Source organism: Lutzomyia longipalpis, chromosome 3, assembly GCF_024334085.1.
Source record: "Lutzomyia longipalpis isolate SR_M1_2022 chromosome 3, ASM2433408v1".
NCBI classification, from domain to species: Eukaryota; Metazoa; Arthropoda; class Insecta; order Diptera; family Psychodidae; genus Lutzomyia; species Lutzomyia longipalpis.
Genome location: NC_074709.1, coordinates 22,526,172 through 22,547,458, shown reverse-complemented (window position 1 = coordinate 22,547,458; position 21,287 = coordinate 22,526,172). Strand labels below are relative to the sequence as shown.

Below are 21,287 nucleotides of genomic sequence, written 5' to 3'. Positions count from 1 at the left end.
GTAATTGTATCTCATTTTCTCGGTTGATTCACCCCATGCGGCTAAAGGTGTCATCAATCGTGGAGATTCATTTCGACGGAGACGCTCCAGGAGCAACAGTTTGGTGCCCACGAGTCCCATTCACACACGCACAGAAGACGTCGTAACGACGTCCGCAAACGTGGAAACTTTCCAGGTAGCAATGTTGGGAGCACCTGGCGTAGGAAAAGCTGCACTTGTATCCCAATTTCGCACATCAGAGTGCATAAATGCTTACGAGGGACCAGGTAAGATTGCACTCCAATGTAATCCAATCCTATAAAGTATTATCCCTTCCTACAATTCTTCCACCCACCCCCTTCGTTACTTCATTATTCTTCGCTTTCTTTGTTTCATAATTATTTTAAGCTTGATAAATATAATGGGCAAGGAGTGAGTTTATGGAAAAGTTTGTCATAAAAAATTTCCAACACTTAATTAATCCCTTCAAAAGTTTGTCGTTGAGATTTTTTCATCATACCTACATAATCTCCTATGTCCCAATTTAATAAATAGATTATAGTAGATTTTTAAACAAGACCACCTGAAATTTTCCATTTTCCTTTACAGAATCTTTAGAGGAACAGAATATATCAATAATTCTCAATGGAATAGAATCGGAATTGAATTTTTTCACATGGAACGGAAACAAGGTAACTAAAAATAAAAATCAACACTTAAATCAATTTTATAACAATTTAATTTCATTTAAAAAGGATGAACTGGAGAAAGCTGATGCATTTCTTGTGGTTTACTCCGTGGTGGACAAGGCCTCATTTAGCCGCTGTGAGCAACTTATTTCAATGCTTCAAGATATGGACCTCGCGAGATCTCGCGCTCTAATCCTTGTAGGCAATAAAATTGATTTGGCAAGATCTAGAGCAGTCTCAGCACAAGGTAATTCTATATACTGATCATTAGAGCAAATGTCGTGACATTAAATATTTATTACCTTTGTGCTATTTTAAGAGGAAAAGAAAATGCCATAAGTAGAGTTTTAAATGCAGAAAAAATTTCATGTCTCAGGAAATACAATTAATTACAGAACTTTCCCGCGCTTTTGTACACTGTGGCGTGAAATGGGAAAAAGAGTGGAAATAATTTATTCAACTTGCACGATCTCACTTTGATGAGGGAATTTTCTTATTTGCCTTTCTGCACTTCCTTTCTTTGCAGATGGAAAATGTTTAGCATGCACTTTTCGTGCAAAATTCATTGAAGTCTCCGTGGGTATTAATCACAATGTCGATGAATTGCTGGCTGGGACACTGACACAAATTCGTTTGAAAAAGGAACATAATTTAATTCAGGTGAGTTCTTTTGTCATAAATAACAAAGATGGTCCTATATACTTCTTGATTAAATAAATTTTGATAAAATCAAAAAATCTTTAAGTTTTGTAAGATTCTACTATTCTTTAAAAAAAATTGTTTTATTTGTTTGTTTTAAAGGGGTCCAGAGAAGGCTCTTCACCTCATTGGTACAAGTCAAGAAGCGTTATGAGAGCTAGTATGAAGGCACGTCAAATGATCACATGGATTTTGGGAAAGGAAGATTCAAAATTTAAAAATTGCGAAAATCTCCAAATTCTCTAAAGAACCTTCTATGTATGTATGTTTGTACATAGTAATAATAATGAAAGTAATTTAAAAATTATTATCTTAAGTGTAAGTAAATGCTAATAACAATATGAAAATTCTATTTAATAGGCATTACATAAATTAATAAAAAAAACAATTAGAATATAATAAAATAATTTAAAAGAAAGAAAAAAAAGAAAATTGTGACATGGAGGCGCTATAGAATGATGCCATTTATAATAGGTTTTGTGTTTATTATCCATACACATTTTCATAAATATAATATAAATAGAAATATTTCTAATTCTTCCATAATAAAACAAGAAAAAAAATGCGATGAGAAATAATAGATGATCTTTTGGAAGAAAATATGTGGATTAATCCAAAAATAATAGGTTCCACGTAGAATTTTCACATCTTTATATAACTTATAATGAAACTTTTCCCATTTTCCCTCGTCAATATTTGACACGATTTCCTTCTCCATCTCTTTTACTTCTTCCACATTTAAGTATAATGTAATCTCTATTTGTACCTTTTTATATCAGTCTCCTCGTAAACATAACCATCCTCCATCTCCCCCTTGATGTCCTTTCCAGATTCACATGAAATTATTCAATTTTCCATACCCATTTTCTCAATTTACTTTCACAAATCCACTCTTCCCAAGCGCAGCGTAAATATATATTTATATATAACATTCCTTCCAATCAGCTATTTTATTTCAACAATAGAAAAAGAATCGTAAAATGGAATTTTATTTGAATTGCGAAACACACAGAAATAACTTTGGAATAGTATCCTCCCTCCAGTACGTAGTTTTTTAAAATAATTGTATTGTATGAATTTGAATCAAAAGAATGCAAACAAGAGACCAATTTTATCAACAAGGTTTCCCATTTTCATGCCACTAATTCGCTATATATATTGAAATTTCTATTTATTCCTTCTTAAATAGTAATGGAACAACATGAATAAGAACATAAGGCATATAATATGGTGTGAGTCGCTCGCTAAGTATCATGAATTGAATAATTAATTTAAAAAAAGAAAAAAATACGTAAATTACTTAAAAAACAAACTTGAAAGAATTAAACAGAAATAGTAGGTACATACATCAGTCCAATTTGTCCTAATGTTTTAGCAAAATTTTTTTTTTTTTGCAAAATAGAGGCTAATTTAATTTCCTCATAAAATATACAAGGTCCACATCGTACTGACTCACATCTGTATATTGCACAGCTTTTAGAGAACATTTCTGACTTTGATTCATAAAAGAAAATGCAAAGTGGATGACTCCAATTACTCTGTGATGAAAATATGAACAAAGTTTTGGCGTTTATTGGTAAAATACTAAAAAGTTCTTGCTTAACAGTCACACGAGAAAACTTTTCAGCAAGTTCGACTAAAGCTACCTACATAAAAATTTAAAAGGATTTTAATTGAAGGATTCGGTGAAAATTTCACAGAGTTAATAAAGTGCCTTTCCCACTTAATTTTCTTCAAATTAAATCATTATTAAAACTTTAATCAGCATTCAAAATTGAATTGTGTGCGCGCACAAAGTGTCGCTGTGAGACGGTTGTTGGCTAAATTGAATTAACTTTGAGAAATATTTTGCATGCTCTCTTCGAAATCGATATTGAGCTTATTTTCTCGACAACTTTTATTGACAACCTTTTTATCTCGCCTTTCCTCAATTCGCCACTTCAGCTCATTACCCCATTTCGTGTGATGAAAAGGCGGATGTTACTTTAAGTGCGCTACTTCCTATTGAAGTTTTTTCCCACACTTGAGCTTTTATGGACGCAGCAGCACCATGGGAATCTTTCGATTTATGAGAATATAAACTTTGCTTTTAGCTATAAAATTTCTGATAAAAAAAATTTCCCAAAATTACAAAAAAAAAGGATTTTTTATCATTCTGAAAACAAAAGGGTTGCAATAAAATTTTGAATTCAAAATGATACATATTCATTTTTTCTATAAATAGTATTTGATATCAAATTCTAGCGAAAATAAAATAATTCCCATATGCTCTCCTTTGTCTCCATAAAAATTTTCCGTGATATATGACACCACATAAGCCAAAAAAAATGATGTTGTGTACTTTCACATATGTAAATAATAATCTCCTTCTTCAGCCACTTCTCAACTATGTATAAATAAAACGTAGATAGTTCTATGATAAAATTCATTTCAATGTGTTATAACAACCACATTTTCCTGTCTCGTAAATGTAATATGAAGGAAAAAAAATCGTTGAGTAACATTTTAATAAATAATTCATGATTGTAATATTGCCGTGATAACTCTATAAAATAGATAGTGATTAAGATAATATGTTGAGAGTTGAGAGGAAAGTATGAATGAAAGGATTTTTCCTTTTGAACAAAAAAGAATAAATACATAATGTGGAGATGACGAATTAAATGAAGAAACATTAAAGACGTTACAAATGAATTAGTGTGTGTGTGATTGAGAAACTGAATTAGTGTTAGTAAAGTGTGACGAGGAAGAAGTAGTAGTAGGCGATGAACATCAAAAGCAGGAAGAACAAAATTTTTTTTGGTGAGTCATTTTTCTAAATAAAAATCCTACTCTCTATATGGGGGCTCAACCGGGATGGACAATAGGACTTCCCGATAGCCATTAAAGACGAAGATTGTGAAAGTGCGGTGAAATTCGCGAAAAAACTGTGTAGAAAAGACGCGTCCGCCATTGGAGCCCGAGTGCCCCATTTGGGCGAAAAGTGTAGTGCGACTATTTGCCGCTAGTGGACGATTGGCGCGAGTGCGAAAGTAGCGAAGTAGCGCAGTGTCGCGAGTGTTTGCCGGTAGAGTGTGAGTGGCGCGTGTGTCGCGGTATTGACATTGACGTTTGCGAAAAGCAAAACAAACAATAGACACAATTTTGTGAAAAAGACGTGAATTGAATGATTTTGCGAGAAAAATCAAACAAAATGACGACGTTTAAGTGGTTGATGGATCATTTGACGCGGTGCACACTGCAGGAAGAGTGCACAAAGAGAAATCTATCAAACAAAGGTACAAAAGATGCTTTGGCGAAGAGGTTGGCTGATGCCATGAGGAAGGCAAACGAGGAACCAACTCTTCAAATCACTGCAAGGAATGAGGTGTCTTGCAGCAATGACGGCACAAATACGGGATTACAAGACGGATCCCCGTGCAACCATGACGAAGATGTGGCAGCAATACAGGTTGAGCAAAGCGGATCGGAAGACGATGATTCTCAAAATGATGAGGATGGAGATGATCACAATGACGAAGATCTCTCCAACGATGACGCTCCTCGGAATGCGAGAACCGGACGCAAAGCTTCATCCAATGTGGCCAAAAAGACGAAGACGCGTAAGTCCCAGAGACGCAATGGGCAATCCTCAGACGATGATGATGATGATGATTCGCTTTCGGGTGAATCAACAAGAAGTGCAAGACGAAGACGAATCACGGAAACCAAGACGTTCAATTTCCGGGACATTGAAGGAAGTTTGGAAGAATTTAGCGGAAGTAAGAAGCAAGATGTGAGGATGTGGATGAGTGAATTTGAGGATGTGGCCGACATGGCTGGCTGGACATCCCAACAGAAGATTCTTATTTGCCGAAAGATGCTAAAGGGAACCGCAAAGAATTTCATTTTCGCAGAGAAGAGTGTGAAATCGTGGCGCACATTGAAGAAGATGCTGCTGGAGGAATTCGGCAGAAAGGTGAATGAAGCTGAAATTCATAGAAGACTTGCGGGAAGGACGAAGAAGAATGACGAGAGTTATCTCGACTACGTGTATGAAATGCAGCGGATCGGTAAGATGGGCAATTTGAGAGATTCAGCCATAATTGAGTACATTTGTGATGGAGTTCCTGGTGACGCGATGGAGAAAGTGAATTTGTACGAAGCTGATTCTATTCGGGAACTCAAAGAGAAGCTCGAGAGGTACGAGAGACAAAAGGAGAAATCTCAGAAGAGTAAGACGAAGCATTCAGGTGAGAAAAAGAATGAGAAGAAAGGCGGGAAAGATGTGAAAGACGTACGATGCTACAATTGTGGAGAAAGAGGGCATAAGAGTGATGAGTGTCCTGACAAACAGCGTGGAAGAAAGTGTTTTAGCTGCGGAGAGTTTGGGCATAGCTCACACGATTGTACGAAGAAGCCAAAAGACGATAAAAAGAAGAAAGATGAGAAGAAGAAGGACACAACAGTGAATGTTATGCACGTCCAGGGTAAAGATGATTTTCAGGTGGAAGTGTCCATCAATGATGTGAAAGTGTCAACTCTCGTTGATACTGGCAGTGAGATTTGCGTGATACGTGATGATTTGTGGGAAAAGATTCGTACTCCAAAATTGACGGTTAAACCAACGACGATGAGGATTCATGGCTTTGGAGGTGGTGTGAAAAATTCGAAGGGAAAAGTCGTGCTGGACTTCACCGTAGATGGTCACAAATACAAACAGATGTTCCACATTGCTCCGAAGGAAGCCATTTCAGCGCAGTTGCTATTGGGTACAGATTTCCTGATGACGGTGAATCATCGCATTGATCGCGGGAGGGTGAGTATCTCTCCATTAGAGTTGTCAGATGAAGATGAAAGTACAGAAGAAGAGGGCGTGACGACGGAGGATTCACACGATGAAAAATCAGTTGAGGGTGATGGTTGGCTTTTGCAAATCCAAGGGGATAATGATGAGATTGATTGCCCAGCGGTGTACAAAGGTCAAATTGAGAGCTTGATTGAAAAATATGATCCTCAAACGCCTGAGAATGTTGGTGTCAAAACTGTGATTAAATTGCACGATGACACACCAGTGATTAGCCGACCACGACGATTTGCACCATTGGAGAAGAGATGCATTGAGAAGCAGGTGCGTGAGTGGATCGAGGAAGGAATTGTGAAGCCCTCGGTCAGTGAGTATGCAAGCCCAGTGACACTTGCTAAAAAGAAGGATGGTTCGTATCGGCTTTGCATAGACTATCGTGAGTTGAATAGCCGTGTAGAGCGTGATCGATACCCCATGCCGTTGATAGACGATCAAATTGATAGACTGGTGGGTGCGAAGGTATTCACGACGCTTGATTTGAAGAATTCATATTTCCACGTACCGGTGCAGGAAGAGAGCCAAAAGTTCACCGCGTTCGTGACTCATGAGGGCCAATATGAGTTCTTGAAGACGCCATTTGGACTGTGTCTTAGTCCATCAAGCTTTGGACGATTTATCAGTGCCGTGTTTCGCGAACTGATTAATAAAGGGATAGTGTTGGCATTCGTGGACGATTTGATTATTCCCTCTGAAGACGAAGCGAAAGGATTGGAGTCATTGAGATTAGTGATGTCTGTAGCTGAGAAAGCTGGACTTCAGTTCAATTGGAAGAAATGCCACTTTTTGAAGAGGAAAGTTGAATATTTGGGCTATGAGGTATCTGAAGGGCAGATTGCTCCTTCCCCGAGTAAAGTTGAAGCTGTGATGAAGTTTCCTCAACCCAAAACTGTGAAGGAACTCCAAAGATTTCATGGGATGGCAAATTATTTTAGAAGATTCATTGAAGGTTTTGCGAGAATTGCTAAACCATTGACAACGCTGCTGAAGAAGGATAGTGATTTTGTGTTTGGAGAAAAAGAAGTGAGTGCATTTGAGGCACTAAAGAAAGCGTTGTGCGAGGCACCTGTTCTTCGCATTTACGATCCTGAAGCTGAGACGGAAGTGCATACAGATGCTAGCAAAGATGGATTGGCGGGAATTCTTATGCAGAGATCCCCAGATGACGGCGCAATGCATCCATGTCACTTTTATAGCCGAACGACGCAAGGTAAGGAGTCAACATATCACTCCTATATTCTTGAATTCTTAGCTGTGGTGGAGACTGTGACGAAATTCCGTGTATACCTCCTGGGTATAAAATTCAAGTTGGTGACGGATTGCTCTGCAATGAAGCAGGCATTGTCTAAAAAAGATATTGATCCAAGGGTAGCAAAATGGGTGTTGAGATTGAGTGAGTACGAGTATACGACGGAGCATAGACCAGCTGAGAGGATGCAGCACGTAGATGCTTTATCACGATGCCAAGTGTTGACAATCACGTCGGAAGTGTTGAGTCGGATGCAAGCTGCCCAAATGCAGGATTCGTACATCAAAGCGGTGAAAGATGCGCTTAAAGCTGGACCACACGATGATTTTACGTTGGAAGGAGATATTCTCTATAAGATGTGTGATGATAAGAAGCTGTTGGTTGTGCCGGAAGCGATGAAGGAGGATATTGTGAGAAGGTGCCATTTGACTGGGCACATTGGAGAGAGAAAGATGAAATCTAAATTGATGCAGCAGTATTTCATTCCGAAGATAGACGAAGAACTGAGAAGATGTCTTACAAATTGTGTACAGTGCATTTTGGTGGAGAGGAAGTCGGGGAAGATGGAGGGAGAATTGAAGCCGATACCCAAGGGAGATTTGCCTCTGGATACGTGGCATATTGACCATCTGGGACCCCTGCCATCAACAAGAAAGTCGTACAATTATATTCTCACAATCGTAGATGCGTTCTCAAAGTTTGTGTGGATATTTCCAGTGAAGAGTACAACTACAGAGGAGACGATCAAGAAGTTGTCATTGCTTAGCGATGAGTGGGGAGATCCAAGACGTGTGATAGCCGATAGGGGAACAGCGTTCACCTCGGGACAATTCAAGGATTATTGTTCCACACGAGGAATCGAATTGCATCATGTGACGACAGGAGTTTCAAGAGGAAATGGTCAGGTGGAAAGGATACACAGGATTATCATTCCTATGCTAGCAAAATTGGCGATTGAGAAACCTGAAGAATGGTTTAAATACGTTGGGAAAGCACAGAGATTCATCAACTCTTCATTCCAACGCAGTGTACAGATGACGCCGTTTGAACTTATGACTGGAGTTAAGATGAGATGTCCGGAAGATGAAAAAATGATTGAAATTCTGGAGGATGAGTACAGAAAGGAGTTGAACGAAAAGCGTGATGAACTACGAGAGTCTGCGAAGCGTCAAATTGAGAAGATTCAGGAAGAGAATCGTCGAGGATTTAATGCAAAGCGAAAGCAAGCCGTGAAATATGAAGTTGGAAATCTCGTTGTCATCAAAAGAACGCAATTTGGAGGAGGTTTGAAGTTGAAGCAGAAGTTTTTGGGACCTTATCGTATCGAGGAAGTTTCAGGAAATGATAGATACAAGGTCAAGCGTGTTGATGATGGAGAAGGCCCAGAGGCAACTACAACGAGTGCAGATTTTATGAAGCCGTGGGTCGTGGCCACCCGGCGTAGTGGCCGTGTCAGGAAAGGCCGTGTGGAGATGACGAATTAAATGAAGAAACATTAAAGACGTTACAAATGAATTAGTGTGTGTGTGATTGAGAAACTGAATTAGTGTTAGTAAAGTGTGACGAGGAAGAAGTAGTAGTAGGCGATGAACATCAAAAGCAGGAAGAACAAAATTTTTTTTGGTGAGTCATTTTTCTAAATAAAAATCCTACTCTCTATAATAATATACAAAAATTCATGGTAAAAAAAATATAGAGATATTGATTGAGAATTTGCGTGTCTTTCTTATCCAAAATCGGGCCATCATTCACACTTTCCCGCTTGAGACACGGAAATCGCGCCAAATGCTATCACGTGTTATGTGTAGAAATTGTATGGCATTTTCTGCAATTTTCACCCCAAATATTGTACATTTACAAGAAAATGGAGGAAACACACCAGCTGGGGAGCGATGCGATTAACTTATGTAAATGATGTGATTTGACAATATTGAATAAAAATCAATGTGAATTGGGAGGATAACAGACACAAAATATTTTTCCTTCTTCCCACCATGATTGTGTGTGAGAGCCATGCATGGTATACCACTTGAAGGACTCCAAGTGGAAAAAGGACTTTCTCTCAGAAAACATTGAAGGTGAGTAGTTCATAATATATACCTACAATATATAGATAGCTAAAGAAGGCAAAAGCACAATGTATTTATTGTGACATTTTGCAAACTCCATGGTTAAGTGGTCTACTGAAATAGTCAAAGAGTGTACAAGGAAGTGTGGACGGACATTCAGCAATGCAAAAGGTATAGAAAGGTCGAAGGTGGGCATATAATATCTCCAAAGCATATGGCTTATATGGTTCTCTGTAGCTTACGGATCGGGATAGGAATTTAAATCAATCTCAATGACTTTCCATTTTCTTCCATCAAAGCCACCCAGACACAATCAAACGCAAAGGTAAAATCCAATAACAATAAAGTCAAATCAATTGGCAAAGGTCCTATTGGGTTTATACGGGGATATAGTGATTATTGCTAAATGGAAAGAGATTTTCTTAAATTATTTTAATTTAAAAATTTAATTTATTAAATGATTATTATGACTTCTATAGGCAAGAAAAAGGAATCAGGGAAAAAGTGGGTTAATTGTGTGCTCATGTGTACTTTATTCAAAAGAGCATTGCAGCTAGGCTCCGTCTTCAAATAGAACGCGAACAATCTCCGAATAAGGGCTGAGAACTCGATCACTGATTGGATAATTAATCAGTTTTAATGATTTGATCAGAGAGAAGGCTACTCCATGCAACAGTAGCATGATTTACTCAAACCGCTGATTGTGAGCAAAGTTGGAATTTTCCGAATTTTCCTTGTAAATTAATAATGCCATGTATGTGAAAAATATTTTGATTCTGCTCAGAATAATATACAAAATAACACATTCGAGTCATTGAGACAAAAAAAAGTGTTTTTGATCCACCTCAGAATGTTCTGATGAAATCATTTGATTTTGTTGTTATGCCTTACTTGCAAAAGGCGAACTAAGTGGCGTACGCGCTTTTATCATGACGTCTTGACCCCACGGGACTGGGTTGTGGTGATAAGAAATCACAAGACACTCTGTCTGCCGAGATTAGCTTCTTGGTCATCAACCAGACTCTTCTCACAGTAACATTCGCATCTTCGAGATGGCAGGTTGTGGAAAAATATTTCTTGTGATCTTTGTGATAGTTTTCTTCGGTGTAGTTAACTATGGTAATTTATTTATCAATCTGTACTTTACTTACTCGTTGGCAGGAATCTCATAAAAATATTGCTTTTTGTGATCTCACAGGAAACTCAGTTCCTCTTCGGCAAGGGCATCATTTTACACAAAGATCTCTCGCACCTGGTGCCAAGAGGTACTGCATACCCGATAGCACCTTTCTAGATGAATGCAACTGGTGCAAGTGCAACGATCGAGGGGATAATTTTGTGTGCACAACAGAAAGATGTGGAAATATACTAAAACCAAAATCATACGGTTGATTGAATAAACGAATCTTTTTTAAAATTAAATTATGCGTTTTTTTTAACCACCACCAGAGGCTCTCACTTTCGCATTCTTGACATCGCGCCTCGCGTATTCCTAACCTCAAAAATATGTTTTGTAAACAGTGTTAGAAAATTTTAAGTCTTTTCAGTGCGTGAAAAAAGAGGGAAAATTAATGGAAAACTCACAAGAACTCAAGTTATTGAGGTAAATAATTATTAATAAACATTGTCTTTACTATTTTCACATTGATTTTCAAAATTTAGTGCCAAGGATTTAGCGCAAAAGTCCACGGAAAATACTCCATCAATCTCATCATACACACCTGGCTCAAAGAAAAACTCTCTAGATAGAAGTGATCAGGAAGTGGCAAAACTTGCGGAATTACATGATAATTTAAAAGAAGTCCTTTCACTGGAGCGTGTAGGTACAGAAAATACCCGCATAATTGCTGATTACAATAGTACAACAGGCCAAATTCGTTTGAGAAAAATTTCCGGAACTTTACAATCTTTTGGTCAGACAAATGAGTTGAATGAAACCTATCTCGAACCATATGAGGCTCTATATCTTCTCGAGATGAATCGACTGATTATCTTTCAAAATACCGTCGTTATGTCCCTAGAGGAGGCATATGAAATTTTTCTGAATCACGAATCCTTATCCCTGGAAGAGTATTTCATCTTCTCCTTTCTCAATAAATTAGGCTACATAGTTAAGAAGTTCAATACAAACACTACTTACAATGCAGAAAAAGTGTCTGATATTGAATGCACAGAATCTTCTTCTGGTTCTAAAAGGAAAAACATCTCAAACGAGTGTGGGATTTCCAAAAAACTGAAAGGAGAAAACTTAACGCAAAGCTATACTAAAGGAAGCATAATTGAACATCTTATTGATGAAGCAACCGAAGAGCAATGCTCGGAAAACCTCAAAAGTTCATTTGCCTCATTTAGCATTGTACATTTAACCTCCGGAGGGAATAAACTGACCACAGAAAATAATTTAACAGCTGGAATGAGGAAATTATCATACGCCTTTGACCTCTACAATCCAAGGAAAATCTTTAGAAAATCCCAACCACCTCCTCCGGACTATCGAGTAGTATTTTCAAGGTAATGAGAGTTTTAAATTTATATAATTTCTCAATTTCTATGATTTCTCTCAATTCCCTTTCTCAAGATTTGATCAAGCTGGCCTGTCTCGAGATGAATTGATGAACCTTCACGAGAGTCATGAGCTGAAATGCCCGATATTAGCCATCTATATTGACGATCATCTAAAAATTAGTGGATTTTTGTACAAATTTGCGTGAGTCATTCTGATCTACTTCTCAAATAAAATTGCTCCCTCAATGATCTTCCCGAAAAGGTCAATAATTTGAACTTTGAACCATTAAACTACACAAATTACCCGGAAATTACACCATATCCAATCATCGATATATTTGATGATTTATAGAAAATTTTAGTAAACCAAAAAATATTAAAAATCTAAAATATTTTTTAAAGAATTAAATTTTATTTTTAATTTTGAAGAACTTGGAAATTACTTACCAATACTTTTCATGTTGGGAATGTGAAATGTATATATTTGTGTGTTTTATGTCCACCGGGAGATTCATTTTGCTTCAGAGCCCGCAGCCGCACTATCGGCGGCGGCGGCTTGAAATTTCGGTGACTGGGAACTCTGTTTTGTTTACACCGGTTTTAATAATCTCTCCTCGCATTTTGCAATTTTGTGTTTTGTGGTGGAAATTATTAAAAAACATTACCTCTATCATGGGCATTGGGAAGCGCAAAAAACTCTACAACACTGTACTGTGTCAGACCTTCTCTTCCTGTGGGAACTTCCTCTTTGCTGGCAACAATTTCGGTGACGTCTTCGTTTACAGGTTAGATTTTGAATTTATCTTTTTTAGAAAAAAGTTTTTAATATTTTTCTATTTCCTAAAGCATTCTAGATATTACGGAGACTCCTAGTGAGGAAGATGTTACCAAGGTAGCCCCATCGTTGGAACCTATTCAGGTTTACAATGTCACAGACGTGGGTCATGTGCAGAGTATGGTCTTCTACAAGGACTTCCTTATTGTGGGAATTCCGGGAGAGATTCGGGGATATCAATGGTGCGAAGACAGCAAGAAGATCAAGAAAAAAGTCTGGGAAATCCGTATACCTAACAGTTATGAGAGCATAGAAGCCGTGGATGTAAATTCTCTGTGGCTTAATGAAGAGACCGATGAGGTTTTCTTGGGATGCGGAGATTCCAGAATATTGGGAATTAATCTTGAAGGAGGACAGATAATGAAGACTTATGCTGAACACAAGGACTACATTCATTGCCTAAGTGGACTGGAGAATCGCCTGTACTCTGCTTCTGAAGATGGAAGTGTTAAATTCTGGGATCTTAGGCAGAAGAAGTCTACTGGATCAGTGGAACCTTACAAGAATCACGAACTCTTCCGCCCACAGATGGGTAAATGGCTTGGTACTGTGTCATGTACTGAGAATTTCTTCGTTTGTGGAGGTGGACCTAAGGCTTCCCTCTGGCACACGAGAACAAATGAGTGTACGACGATCTACCCATTCCCAGGAGCAGTTCATGTGTCTGGTTTCAATGAAGACAGCGTTCTATTGGCTGGACAGAACTCCAATGTTATTCGCTATAGCCTCAATGGGGATATCTCCGCGGAAATACCAATATCTTCCCCAGCAACCTACTCCGTCATCTGGCAGACAGCGCCCACAAAGATCATGTCCATCGCTGGAGCTCAAAATGAGATAGATATCTGTCTCAATTTCAATTACAAGGACATTCTTCTCAAGACCTACACGAATGAGACACCTGACGTATGAATTGATTTATTCTATAAAAACGATACAGAAAAGAGAAAAGAAAAATCATTTTGGAGAAGTCAGTCTTTCACTCAGAGGAACCCATGTCCAGCCACTTCCGCAGGAATGTAGCCCTCTCCACCATCTCTGGTTTTTACAAAAAACCACTGGCGATAGGAGTTCTTGTCTCGGTACTCCTTGCACGCCAATAAAGTTACTACGTCCCCCTTTCGGACACTCACAGACTCCGACATATAATTCTCACGGACAGCTAGGAGAGTCTCTCGCAACAATAGGGGTGATTTGATACCCAATGGTGCACCTCGACGTGGTTTAGGTAGCAACGACACGTACTCATCGTGGAGATTTGGCTTTGGAGCACCACAGGAGTATGGTGAAATCCTCACAGGTGCAGGCTTCTCGTAGAGTTTTGGCTGACTAGTTGCCCGCAAGAAGAGTGCATCCACCTGCTTCTCTCCACATGATTTTGAACGTCGCGAGCGAGGTGTTCGTGCTCCTTCAGAGCGTGTACCACGCATCTGTAGTTCCTTTTCGCTGTCTGTGAGATTACCACCGCAAGGTTTTGGGAATATATCGCCATTCGTCTCCCAACACGGTGGCGGCTTAGATGATCTGTAATAGGCAAACACGGTAAGTACAATAGATTTATAAATTATTTTGTAAAAAAAACAACGTTTGAACTTAAATTCAGACAAGAACATAATTTAATTTTAAAAACTTTGAAAACGATTTAAACTCACTTGACTGCCGGAAGTATCCCAAGGGGCAGGCACGCTGTGTAGTTAACATAGCCCTCCTCTGCATGTGGTGTCTGCACATAGAGCCATGTTTGGTTCTTAAACACAGCATTTACCACCATGCCTAGTGGGAGGGGAATCTCAAGCTGGTACCCTCCGGATCGGGTCTGATAGAGTGTACTGGCCTCGGATAAGACAACTGGAATATTTCCAGGTGATGATAGGGAGCACTGCACAAAGATGATAAAAATCAATCAGATGAAGGAATCCACAAAAACGCAAAAAAAAAACTCACTTTTGAGAGGAAGTCATCGACATTGGTGATTTCATAACCAAAACGTGGACACCTATTCCTGTCGCGCCTCTTCCGGTGCCGATGCCGACGAGTGGTCTGACTTGAGGCAAAGAGTGCTGGTTCTGAGCGTGTATTTTTTAGGGTACCCTCGAGGAGCCTCTCATGGGCAATCAAGCTGGATTTGCTGTTGCCACTGAGGGAATTCCTATCCGATTCGGGACATACTTTGCGATCGCTTTCTTGACCATTTGCATACCTCTCACTAAACAGCCGCTCACCTCTTGATTTCTTTCGGTATTGAGGTTGCTTATTGGAGCGATGCTCTCCTGAAGTCGTTGCTGGGGAATCATTGTTATCTCTGAGGACCCATGTTAGGGATATTCGGGGTCGGCGGAGGCTCACGTTTTGCCCCATGACCTTTGCTATTGGGTCTCTGGTGGGCTTTGCCGCGTCCGCTGTGAAACACGACAATTGCGACATACGTTCACGCACATCCTCAATCTCTTCGTAGACATCTGAACAAGCACTAAGAGTCACTTCCGGACAACTTGTCACGAGGTCCGGCACAAAACGAGCATTTTTTGCTGCGAGAAAAAGAACGTACAATATATTTCAATTGAGCACTCCCGCCACTTAGGAACCTTCCGACCGACCCTCAAAGAGATAGTCTCGGAATTTGGGGTACCTGCTACAAAAGAAGGATGCTTGATTGCTTCATTATCGGATGAGTCGGTTGTGGAGTCGTCTGAGGCAAAGATAGTGGTGTTTTTAGTGGTCGGCAGCGCAGGTAAAGGTCGGGTGACTTTAAATATATTTAAAGAAAATAAAATGAAGATAACAATTGAACTGGAGCACAAATTTCACTGAAGCTGAGAAATTCCCATTAAGATTGATTTATCTCTTCACACTCTCTTCACTTTGAGAATAAAACTCTTTCGGAGGCAAACGAATTTATGCTTCCGCGGTGGAGGCCGCATTTGAAATTATATGCATACACGATGATGCCACAAGATCGTCTTCGGGAAAGAAACCACAAAGCAGATGCAACCTGCTGCAGAAAAGATTGCAAATCACGATAGGGCAGTTTGATTGATGCACAAGAATGACGACAATCAGCTCCTTTCCGTTGTAGTTTCTATTCAATAATTTCCTCTATATATGTACACGCTATAGACCGGGTAATGAGAGGCACTCTCGAGACAAAAAAAGCGATAACGCTACAAAAGAAACGATATTAAAACCACCACAAGAAGTTCCCGCGCATTTTTGTGATCCACCCGCGTGAGCGTCTGAACAGCAACTGAGGTGTGCTGGAGTGTTAAGATATTTCTTCAATCATGCGTTGGATGATCCATACGGATCCTCAAGTTGTGGAGTGGCTCGTTTTTGTTGTTTATCTCGCGACAGAGGAAGAATATGAGGAGATGGAAGAGAAGAGGCGAATAAAGTGTAATATTCCCATTGCGCCTGGTCAATTTCTCAATAAACTTCCCTGATGTGTGACTCCAAAACATAAGAGTGCTGCAGATTTGCAAAGAATCTACATGTTAGATTAAAAGCTTGATTTTTAAGAAAAAATCCCAGTTACAGGTATGCAATACAGGACATTAATCCTGAATTAGTATATTTAAAAAAATATATATCTAGAAAACGTTTTTTCGAGTGTTTAAGAAACTCTCTATTCTAGATAAGTTCTCACGTTGCAGTATAATGAAAGCCCCCTATTACCTTTTCAAAAGAAACTCCAAAACAGAATTCTAATTGTTGTATTTTTTCTCTTTTAATGCATCGTTGATTTATGACAAAATATTTTTATGCTTTATGAATTGAGAAAGAGACAAAAAACACAATAGTGACGTCATTGTTTGTATTTTAGAGAAAATAATTTTCAGTGAAATATAAAATGTCTCTTTGATAATTTCTTACTTCAATAATATTACGAATAAACACTTTTCTTATTTTAATCATTAAATCTGCACAAAATTATTTTCTCAACTCTAATTTTGTGTGAGGCCTGTCTCATTGACTCCCGAGTGGGATATTGTCCCGTGTCGCGAGTCGTTGGTGATTCCATCTGGGGATCAGTTAAATGATTTGAAACCTTTCCCATCTTCGAGCATATTTATGGTAATTTAATGATTCCCCGGGGAAGCGTTCACGCATTTGGTTATCTATCAAATTACACATTTTATAGAAAGCGCACATTTATCAGACGACTGCTGAATGAAAGTTTTTACTCCCCAATTGCCATTATATTCCATTTAAAAACCCATTTCGTTACATTGCATTTGATTTCTTATGTATTATAAAGAATGTTCTGTATAAGACAGAATCGATCGTGTGGCGATTGAAATATTTTAACGGCTTTTGTGGATTTTCTTGAGTTGAAAAGTCTCCTCTTCTATGGGATATTATTGAATTCACTCTGTGTGGGATGAAGTGGAGAAAAATCTCATACAAAATATATTTAAAAAAAACGAAGAAGAATCAGTTGAATATACATTTCTCATCAAATGCCCAAGAATGTGAATAACACGTTGTCCTACATTTTATCCCATATGTATTGTAATGTACACAGTATGTACATATAGATATGCTCTCTCAATTCTTCTCTTGGTGGAACTTCAATTAAATCATTTTCTTCTCGATACACTCTCTATGGTTATAAAACAATGAGAAATAATATATATACGGAGAAACTTCTATCACGAGATCATCATAATTCAAATGCACGTAAATAATCGTAAATTGGCTGTCTAACGAGGAAAATCAATGTGAATTGGAGGAGGAAAATTTCTAAATAAATTTCAATCGTCCACCTGATTTATTGGCCATCATCTCACCAAATGGGTAAATAGATTCTTTACAGAAAACAGAGAAAGATTGCGGTATAAAAGAAAATCTTCCTCATCCCAGCATTGTCTGTAAACAGCGCAGTGGCTCTCTCGCGCGTTTGTATCTCGTGGGGGTCACAAGAGAGAATCCCCCATGGGTTTTATTTGCTACTAAATAGTCTAGTTCTTGACGTGAAATACCTGAATATTATCAGGAGATTTTATGGAATTCCCATCATCACATTTGAAAGTAATCAGATAACCATAAACTCGAGGTGGTCTTCTCTCTCTCCAGATTTTTAATGTTATACATTACCTACAGGAGAAATTCCTCTTCATTCTCCAAAGTTTTTTTTTCTTCTTCTTTCATCTCTCCAGAATAAAAGTGATTATTAAATACTTTTTTTATCATGATTAGTTTCAAACAAAAAAAGAGTTTCTTAAATTCATTTCTACTTTAACAAATAAAATGGCATAGCAAAAAGATTTTCCAAGTTATTTTCACTTATGATTCTCACGTTAACATTTTTTAAAGAAGTTTACCCGTTTCTCTATGGGAAAACTTCTTATTTAAGGGAACAATTCGTATATTACACATAATACTGTAAGAGTATCCAAATAAGGAATTGCTAAAAGAGCTTCTTATTTTCCACTTGATGGATCAACAGGAAAAAGTCATAAAAAATTATGCCCAAAAATTCAAATAGTGACGTCATTGTTTAGATTTTTGAGCAAATTATTGCCGGGTCTCCCAAGCTAGTGCATCAAGTGGGAGATGAGAAGTCTTTTTCACTATTTCTTTTTTTCATGATTCTCTACAAGATTTTGCATACCCCAAATGTTTCCTCAAGTGACGTGCTTTATATATGATTAAATTGGTTTAAAATTAAGATTTTTTTTGTCTAAAATGAAATCAAATTAATATTTTTCATTTTTTGGAATCTTTCAGATTCAGAAAACAAAAACAATTTGTATAAAAGAAAAGAATAAAAAAGACTAAAACGAAAGAATTATTCCAAGGCATGTGCAATTGCTGTGATTTCTTCCAGACAGCCCAACACACGGTGTTGAGGAGAACATAGACGATGAAAGAAAACGAGGAAGAACATATTTTTGATAAGTGGATCACGAATATCATTCTATTCTCTGAGCGCAACAGCAGAGTAATTTTCCACTTTCGTGCAAATAACTCCAAAGAATTCCCTTTGAATGATTATTCTCGCGAGCAAATTACTGACAAAGAATCAATGGTGGTACGGTGGATGGGCATTAAAATGTTAGACCATTGCGCGAATTCGGTATCGTGCAATGCCGATGAATTAGAGAAGTGTGAAGAGAATTCATCAAAAGTCCCCGATATATAGCTTCGATCGGATAAAACGTGATCTCTTGATTGGGAATACGAGCATCAGAAGATGTGGTAGAGATTTCTTCGCGCAGGTATCTCACCAAAATTGAAGATTGATCCATAAACTGCCCCCGAGGGATTTGCATTTCGTTGGGAGAAATTGCGGAATTTTGTGGGGATTATAGTATTTCTTCCTCTGCAGTTTATCATATAAGATGAAGGAAGGACTTAATTGGCACGTGCCTCTGAATGTCAGTGATGGATGACATATACCTGGAAGGCTGTATCTTTTCTCAAAATTAACCATCTTCCTCAAAATCCGTATTGCCAAAGAAACTCTCAAATAATGGAGAATTTCTTGTAACGTCGTGAAGAACTATGCAAAACCTCCTAGAAGTAATTGAGATCCTCTTGAGAGTTCTTTCGTTTGTAGAACTTACAGTTTTGTTCAATGTAGGTACTTACCTACCAGAAGTATTCCATCACGGAAATGCCCCTTGAGAAGTCTGAGGAATTCACAAATGAGAGTGATCTTTTCCCAAGCATACCCATCTCACGTATAGTCTGATGGATTGTGTGGATGCATGAAGTGATCCCAAGGAGAGGAGGCACACAAATTCCCTTAGTGCCGATTTTTTGAATATATAGGTATGCACCTACATATATATTTTCTTTTGCGGTGGTAGATATATGGGAAAAGAGTCCCACCAGCGTGGGGAGAAAGAAAAAAGGAAGAATGATCCAAAGCGGAATCTCCTGTGGGTCGGTTTTTTAGCCTTCGCCTCTCTACTTACGGATAAAATTGAGAAGGAGGAGGAGGATTAATAGTTAGATCGTGAGATGCGTGACTTGAGTCGGTCTTCTTGTGTTCATCATCTTTTTCGCAAAACTCTCAACACAGTACATCGCGCGCGAAGCTCTTATTCCGCGCGCTCTTTGCACCCATGGACCACTGCGAAGATGGGGCAATTTAATTTTTCACCATCGCATCGGAGAGCACGAGAGGGAGAGAATTTTGTGGATGATGAAGGGTTCAAATGATAATTAATATGTTTCTCCATCTCCGCGCAATTGGTGTGGCCCCAAAAAAGGGGGATTTCCTTCTCATGGTACAAAATACATTTATTTTTATCTTGTCCTGTTCCCACGCATAAAAAATCATTTTTATCAGACTTTGTACAAAAATCTGTTTATTATTTTTAAAAAATTATAGAAAAAAAAGTAAGAGAGTCATGCTTAAACCTCTACTTTATGCAGAGTGTTTTACAACCTGTAACATAAGATGAAAAAAAATCAAATTTCCATGTTAGATGCTATAGAAGTTTGCTTTCACGCGAGAAATTTGGTTTTCCTCGGGAATATATGGTGAAATGCATACATATTATAAGAAATCAGAGAAGAGAGCCATCTTCGAAATGGTTATATGCATTAAATATTCAACATTATTGTACTATTATCATTATTTATGGTACACTTGCAACATTTATCTCTCCAAATGATCCCCATATCCACCGTACAGGCCAGGGTGAGATGAGTAAAGAAGTCCGAAGTTTGTGAATTTTAAGTATTAGGCAAAAAGGCACAAGAAAACACATTGGAGTTGGAATGTCTGTGCGCGCAAAAGATATTTCGTCGTTCCTTGTACATATCGATTTTAATTCTGCCAGCATCCTCCTCCATGATCGTGGTGGATGCTGCACGAGGTGTGCGGTAGAGGAATGAAAAAATCGATTTGACCCCGAACCACCAAAAGGTTAATCGACAATCCACCGCGAATCGTGTTATAATAGCATTGCAGAATCAAAACGTTATAATATCGAAAAGGAGCATCTCTGATGCATTTCATTGCACGTGTTTCCATGCGCAGGGAATTTCTGCCCCACTTTGAGTTGGGGCACTCATCATCACTTACACGAATTTGTTGAATTTTTGCACAATTTCGACAGCATTTTTTTGTTAATTTTCGATTGCACCACAATCACTCAACTAGTTGAAGAAGAAGAATATTATAGTTTGGTCTTAAGAGCAGTGACACACAAGACTAAATGAACAATTCCAGGTGCAATACTTGTGTATAGCTTGTGCGAAGAAAAATTCTCTGGGGAAGCCATGCGGAAATTGGAGGGAAATCCACGAGAGGCACATCATTAATCTTAAGACTTTTTACTTTTCTTTTACTTTGCGTAAAATCGGTTCATTTTTCCGTTTAAGGGTTTTCATTGAAAATTCTGGATTTTTTTTTAATAAAGAAAATTTCAAAACCGAGTTTATTCAAATTGAAAGAAATCTCTTA

General features: G+C 38.2%; 4 protein-coding genes and 1 long non-coding RNA gene across 5 annotated transcripts in view; 4 read left to right on the top strand and 1 right to left on the bottom strand.

Annotated features, from left to right (window-relative positions):
* The window catches only part of LOC129792755 (GTP-binding protein REM 1), a 29,105-nt gene extending 23,315 nt beyond the window's left edge, over positions 1-5,790 (top strand). Inside the window, exons 5-9 of the mRNA XM_055832101.1 lie at positions 48-266; positions 589-671; positions 735-915; positions 1,195-1,328; positions 1,470-5,790. Coding sequence (XP_055688076.1) covers positions 48-266; positions 589-671; positions 735-915; positions 1,195-1,328; positions 1,470-1,613 — 761 coding nt within the window. The 3' untranslated portion in view covers positions 1,614-5,790. The remainder of the gene's footprint in view (positions 1-47; positions 267-588; positions 672-734; positions 916-1,194; positions 1,329-1,469) is intronic.
* A 4,688-nt stretch (positions 5,791-10,478) lies between these two features.
* On the top strand, positions 10,479-10,950 carry LOC129792754 (uncharacterized). The gene is made up of 2 exons (XR_008750840.1): positions 10,479-10,647; positions 10,727-10,950. It is a non-coding gene; the product is annotated as an uncharacterized LOC129792754 (long non-coding RNA).
* Positions 10,951-11,033: 83 nt separating this feature from the next.
* Positions 11,034-12,458, top strand: LOC129792753 (tRNA-splicing endonuclease subunit Sen54). The gene is made up of 3 exons (XM_055832099.1): positions 11,034-11,131; positions 11,191-12,039; positions 12,107-12,458. The coding sequence occupies exons 1-3, from the start codon at positions 11,100-11,102 to the stop codon at positions 12,237-12,239; spliced, it is 1,014 nt and encodes a 337-aa protein (XP_055688074.1). The 5' UTR covers positions 11,034-11,099; the 3' UTR covers positions 12,240-12,458.
* Positions 12,459-12,562: 104 nt separating this feature from the next.
* On the top strand, positions 12,563-13,838 carry LOC129792752 (THO complex subunit 6). The gene is made up of 2 exons (XM_055832098.1): positions 12,563-12,818; positions 12,880-13,838. Exons 1-2 carry the CDS (start codon positions 12,706-12,708, stop codon positions 13,778-13,780), a joined length of 1,014 nt encoding a protein of 337 aa, XP_055688073.1. The 5' UTR covers positions 12,563-12,705; the 3' UTR covers positions 13,781-13,838.
* Positions 13,771-21,045, bottom strand: LOC129792750 (uncharacterized). The gene is made up of 5 exons (XM_055832097.1): positions 20,907-21,045; positions 15,498-15,614; positions 14,813-15,396; positions 14,521-14,747; positions 13,771-14,392 (listed from the first exon to the last, which is right to left on the bottom strand). Exons 1-5 carry the CDS (start codon positions 20,941-20,943, stop codon positions 13,852-13,854), a joined length of 1,506 nt encoding a protein of 501 aa, XP_055688072.1. The 5' UTR covers positions 20,944-21,045; the 3' UTR covers positions 13,771-13,851.
* Between the last annotated feature and the right edge of the window lie 242 nt (positions 21,046-21,287).